The 6,734-nt window shown below is 40.4% G+C and overlaps 1 protein-coding gene across 1 annotated transcript; it reads right to left on the reverse strand.

Moving 5' to 3' along the window:
- Positions 1-747: 747 nt before the first annotated feature.
- LOC100398437 (olfactory receptor 10J3) lies at positions 748-6,361 on the reverse strand. The gene has a single exon (XM_017966388.4). The coding sequence runs from the start codon at positions 3,006-3,008 to the stop codon at positions 2,067-2,069; it is 942 nt and encodes a 313-aa protein (XP_017821877.3). The 5' UTR covers positions 3,009-6,361; the 3' UTR covers positions 748-2,066.
- Positions 6,362-6,734: the final 373 nt, after the last annotated feature.

Consider the following 6,734-nt stretch of genomic DNA (forward strand, 5'->3'; position numbering starts at 1 on the left):
GGTGAAACCCTGTTTCTACTAAAAATACAAAAATTAGCCAAGTGTGGTGGCAGGTGCCTGTAATTCCAGCTACTCAGGAGGCTGAGGCAGGAGAATTGTTCAAACCCGGGAGGTGGAGGTTGCAGTGAGCCGAGATCGTGCCACTGCGCTACAGCCTGGGTGACAGAGCGAGACTCCATCTCAAAAAAGAAATAAATAAAATAAAACAAGGACAATTTTGAAGAGGAACTCAACTGACAGCCATTAGTGCAAGGTACTCCCAGCAGCTGGAGGAATGATTGTGTGGATTCTGAAGGAGTGCAATCCAGGTGATGTGCTACAGCATTCACCAAACACAACTTCAGATAGAAGACAGTGTGGCACTGGCCAGCAGACCTTTACCCAGTGGCTGCTAATTACATTAAGCAGAACTACTAAGCATGAACTACTAAGAAATGAATTATATCATTTCTAGAAATCTGGACACTAAAACAAAGATATCTTTTATCCCCAGTCAGACTTCACATGACAATTTTTTGGCAAAGCAAGACATGTTAACTTAAAGAATTTATTTCAAATGAATTGTCCCATTTTCAGCATCCTGCAGACTTTACCATACTATCAGAAGTGATACCTTGCCTCTGCAGGGTGACTCCATCGGATTAGATGGATTCTGGATCCTGGAGGAGTGTATTTGAAAGTCAGGGTACGCATGTTCTTCAGTATAGAAGGCCAGAGTGCAGTAGAAAGATGAGAGACAGAATATCCTTCCTTTCACCAGAACATATATTTTCACTTTCTGTGATGCTCAGACATAAAATGCTGTTTATAACTCAGGTTTAAAGTTGGGAGTATAAAAGAAAAAACTTCTGAAAATTTACCCCTGCAGGCTTAGGAGCTCACTGGAAAAATTTTAAGTCATGCATCAGATTTCTGTTCATTAATAATTCTTTTCAGAAGCTGTAGTTAAAGTACTTATGTTTATAACACTATTACAGAGAGTTTTATGTCAACCTGGCAAAATGAACTATACTTTTGCTGAACCTTTCAACCTCCATCCTTTTAACTCTTGTGTTGAATGTATGAAAAGTGTTAACCTTTTCAGCAAGTTCTTCTTTTCTGTCTGAGTTTTCTGATCTGGGCATCTCAGGAGTATGGACAGTTCAAGTCTGTGTTCTCTGTAGTTGATGCTTTTTGCCTTTCCTACAACTACACTCTTTTTTTTTTTTTTTTTTTGAGACGGAATTTCGCTCTTGTTACCCAGGCTGGAGTGCAATGGCGTGATCTCGGCTCACCACAACCTCCGCCTCCTGGGTTCAGGCAATTCTCCTGCCTCAGCCTCCCGAGTAGCTGGGATTACAGGCACGCACCACCGTGCCCAGCTAATTTTTTTGTATGTTTAGTAGAGACAGGGTTTCACCATGTTGACCAGGATGGTCTCGATCTGTTGACCTCGTGATCCACCTGCCTTGGCCTCCCAAAGTGCTGGGATTACAGGCGTGAGCCACCGTGCCCGGCCTACACTCTTTACTACCGGGTCAGTTGGAGCAGTTCCATCAACTTGGAAGGTCTGTCTCTAGCTTTTTTAGGTATGCTTGTTTTTTTTATTTACAAGAAAGCCTTCAATGTTCACAGAAATGCATACATGTGTGTATCTTCTAACTTATTTGCTAAAAATGTGGCATAAATTATTCTGACACCCTTAACAGTCAACTAGAAAATCTTTCTGAAGTGGTTTCTAAACATTTTGCTCATTAGCTTTTTAGAACCCTGCTGGACTTAATGTGTTAATGGAGTTACATAACTTGAAATATTCTCAGGGTATGTGTCGCTGTGTTTATGTGTACGAGAGTGCATCAGGTATGCACAATCCAGGCTTGCATTTTTATCTACATTCATAAGTGTATGCCGAACTATTTTCCAACTGTTCTAGAGCAGAGCGTAGAAGATCATGATAACCTCAAACAGAAACTTCCAATTTTAGCACTCGGTTCAATTTAGTCTAATCTTCCTGATCCAATACATCAGGGCATTATTGAACGAGCATGAAATATTAACACATATGTATAAACTCAAAGAAAAAGCCTTTACAACCTCTCCTCATTTTGCCCCACAGCCCTGCGCAGAGCATCTTTGACCTCCTTGTTCCTCAGGCTGTACACAACGGGGTTCAGCAGGGGAGTGATGACAGTGTAGGTCACTGAGATGAGTCTGTCCTGTCCCAGGGAACTCTGGGATTTAGGCTTCAGGTAGATGGTGGAGGCGCAGCCATAGTGGATGATGACCACTATGAGATGGGAGGCACAGGTGGCAAAAGCCTTCTTCCAACCCTCAGCTGAGGCGATCTTAAGAATGGTGGAGATGATGAGGACATAGGAGATAAAGACCAAGCCCATAGGTAGCACGAGGACGCAGATGCTGACAACAAAGTTGATGATCTCATTGACAGTGGTGTCTGTGCAGGCCAGCTTCAGCAGGGGTCTCACATCACAGAAGAAGTGGGAGATGACAAAGGCATCACAGAAGGGCAGGCCAAACACAGATGTTACCTGGACAATGGCCATGCCCAGGCCAATCCCCAGTGACCCAGATGCCAACTGGACACAGAGCCTCTTACCCATGATGACGGAATACCGTAGGGGGTTGCAGATGGCCACATAGCGGTCATACCCCATGACTGTGAGAAGGAAGCAGTTGTTGATGGCAAAAGTGAGATAGAAGAAGAGCTGAGTGGCACAGCCTTGGATGGCAATGGGCTGGTAAGGATTCAAGAGACCAGAAAGCATACGGGGAATGATAGCCACCGTGTAGCAGGTCTCAGAGATGGACAGCATACTCAGGAAGAAGTACATGGGTGTGTGGAGATGATGGTCCAGGCAAATAATCGTCACGATGATCACGTTGCCAGAGAGAGTCAGCAGGTACAAAGTTAGAAAGACGGCAAAGAAGGCAAGTCTGTGCTGCCACCTGAAGTTGGAGAAACCTTCAAAAAGGAACTCAGTCACAAAAGTAGAATTCGGCTTTGCCATTGAGGTAGGTCTAGGTGTGAAAGAGCTGGGCAGAGGAAAGAAAGGTGTGATGAGTTAACCATGAAACAGAGCAGGCTGGGCCAAGGCATTCATTGAAGAACATGTCCATCCTGTGAGCAATGCCCTAGAGCTGTTGTTGGCCATTTGCTCAGAATAATCATCTGTGCCCACCTTCTTCTTCGGAAGCATAGAAGGCTACTGTAGGACCGTAGGATTGAGAGCAGAGATAGAGGTCAGAAAGCAGTAACAAACTAAAAGAGGTCTGTAGAAACAGCTCCCTGGTTCTATTTTTGTTTTTTTTTTTTTTATCATATATGCAGAGGTATATGATCCAGAGGTGTGCTTCCTCTGAAGTGTGATCATATGGAGGTCAGAGGAGCATCCATACTGTTTTCCATAGCGGCTACATTACTTTACCTTCCCAGCAACTGTACACAAGGGTTCTAATTTCTCAACATCCTCACCAACACTTGCTATCTTTTGATAATAGTTGTTTTTTAAATACTGGCCACCCTGTTATGTGGTGAAAACGCATTGTGGTGATAATGCATTGTGGCGATGATTTGCATTTCCCTGATGATTAGTGACGCTGAAAATCTTCTCATGTACCTGAATTAAAATCATAATCTATAGGAGATATTTGCATTTCCATTCATTACAGCACCATTCACAATAGCCAAGTTGTGGAAACAACCCAGGTGTCCACTGACAGATGAATGAATTCAGCCTTAAAAAAAAAAGAACTGTTCTGTTCTTTGCAACAACAGAAATGAACCTGGAGGACGTGAAGTGTTATAAGCCAGTCACAGGAGGACAAATATTGCATGATTCCACTTATATGAGGTATCTAAAATAGTCAAAGTCATAGGAGCAGGTAATAGAATGGTGGTTACTGGGAAACAGGAAAGGGGAATTGGGGGGTTGTTCAATTCATGTAAAATTTCAATTAGGCAAGATGAATTAATTCTAAAGGGCTGCTGTACAGCATAATTCCTATAGTCAACAATATTGTAATATGCACTTAAAAATTTGTTAAGATGACAGCATCTTAACAAATCTCATGTTAAGTGTCTTACCACAAAACAAAACAAAAAACTATGGGACACAAGGAAGTGTTTAAAGGTGACAGATGTGTTTATTACCCTAATTATGATGATGGTTTCATGGGTGTATGTATATTGCCAAGCTCACTAAGTTGTATACATTAAATATATGAAGTATATTATACATCCATCGTACTTCAATAAAACTGTTTAAAAAAAGAAACAAACAACTACCCAGCCATTGAAGAAGTGGGTCGAGGTCCAGGAAGAAGCAGGCAATACATCAAATGTGCCCAGCTCTAGAGTTCCTTCTCAGCACACTCCTGAATTCCCAAAGATCCAATGAGGAATAGTGAAGGATAAAATATGTGAGACTGATATCCTTTTAACACCGTCAGCAGTTTTCAGTGCCAAATGCTCCATGAGAGTCCTGAGTGCTTCTCCTTCCCAGAACCCTAGGTCCCGGTCTTTGTTTATCTAAGCCCTGCATCTAACATTCCCAGTGATGACCATCAAAGAGTAGAAAAGGGAACACTTCTACTGATTTTTTTTTTCTAGAGACCTTGCAACAAATATCTTCTAGAATCATGAAAAATGGTTTGATATAGCACTGCACTATTTAGATTGTCTCCTTGAATTCTAACCATAGGTAGAAAAGCTGGCAAATGCATCTGAGCGTGGGAATAGGTTTTTCTAGTATGAGAGCAAAGACAATATTCATTTAATCAGAGAAGGACAAATCACCCTATTTTCGCTTCAATCATGCATATTCCAAGCTGTGCTGGGGATAGAAATAAGCTGATCCACCTTCTTTTTGTCTTATCTCAAGTAGACCCAGCATGAGAGATTATACTGGAACAGATTAACCTTGCTCCTTAAGCCCACATGTACTCCTAATAAAACTCACCATGTTTAACCATTATGTCCAATCAGAAAGCTGAGGACTGTCCTGATTACCACCCTTCCCTTTTCCACACAAAGACAGTGCCTCCTGAAATTCTCTCTTCCTGTCCCCTCCTTTTCATGCTTTTCACCAACACCCAGCTACTGACTGCCATCACCATCCTCTATGATCACCACAATGGCCTCCCAACGAATCGGTCTCATTTTGGTTGATATTAGTCTTTTTCCCGGATGTTGACATTACACTTTTTTCAAAACCCTGTTCATAGAGCTCTCCTGCATACATTCCTCAATAGCTCCTTGGAATCTTAACCCTAATATTTAACTCATTTGTTAATTGAGTATTTTAATATTTCACACAGTTGCCATGAAAACTAAATGGGTTACTTGTTTGAAGAGTTTGACCTAGGATTTGACATATAGAAAACTCTCAATAAATACCAGTGTTATTAGAAGTCACGGTTATTTCTTTTTTGTTTTCCCCCAATTAGCAAGCTTAAATTTCTAAGACGATCAGGGGTAGGGGTGAAGGGTTTTCAATCTAATATTTCTGGATTTATAAACAAATATGTGATTATTCTAGTCTTAACTTTATAATTGTTATAATTTCCCTTCCAGTTGTTCATATGGACATTTTTATGCTCTTTTAAAATCTTTCTTGAAGTGTGTTGACCAAATCCACGCACTGCTGCATGTATTATCCTAACACAGGTGTGGATTAAATTGAATATAATTTTCAGTTTTGCCTCTAATCCTCTAATCCCTTTCTTGACGATGCCCAATACTTTACTTCTCCCTCGAGTCATAGTAGTTCATCCAACTAATATGTCTAGAAACAATCTGCAGTGACATCTAGATCCCTTGCCTGGGTTGTAATTGATAGTGTGGAGCCCATCATTGTGAAATCACAGTTTCTTTATACTTGCATACAGTAAAATTAGTTCACATTATTTTCAAAATATAATTTCATTTGACCAACTAGAAGATCTTATTCATGTCTGTGGCCTCGAATATTTGCTTCCCTCTTCTCCAGATCATTAGTTAAACCGGTAACACCCCCCAAAAATGCTATCCCAGCTCCATCCAAGAGAATAATCAGTAAAGGGATGTAGAGTGGAATGGGGAAGTTTAAAATGTAGTCAAGGATGGGGTCACTTATCTAAGGTCTAGGAGAGTAGTGAGGAGGGAAAAATGAGAGATAAAAATGTAGAGAGGGTACAGAGAGACCGAAACCTCAAAATTCAGGTAATCTCATTGACTTTGAAATTTGTATTGCCTTTCCTCACTTTCAAATAAATTACAAAAAAATGTGAAACAGTCCTGTTCCTGACCCAATCCCAGATGAGTGTACTGTTTACATTTTTTCTTTGGAGAAGAAAACTTACTTATCCTCTTGTTTCCTGAATTTTAAAAAATCTCCCATACATTTTTATTCTATACATGTACCAAAATACATGTACCCTGTAAATACATACAACTATTATGTATAAATTTTTAAAACAAAATAAGCCAGGCACAGAAAGAAAAATATCATATGTTCTCACTTACATGCAAGAGCTTAAAAAGTTGATCTCATGGAGGTAGAGAAGAGAATGATGGTTACTAGAAGCTGAAAATGGTGAGGTTGTGGATGAAGAGAGGTTGGTTAGCAGGTACAGACAAATAGTTAGATAGAAGGAATCCATTCTGATGCTCGATGGTACAGGAGGCAATAATAATGTGTTTCATATTTCAAAATTTCTAAAAGAGAAGATTAGAAGTGTTCCCAATACAAAGAAAT

This window comes from Callithrix jacchus, chromosome 18 (genome assembly GCF_049354715.1).
Source record: "Callithrix jacchus isolate 240 chromosome 18, calJac240_pri, whole genome shotgun sequence".
Taxonomy (NCBI): Eukaryota; Metazoa; Chordata; class Mammalia; order Primates; family Cebidae; genus Callithrix; species Callithrix jacchus.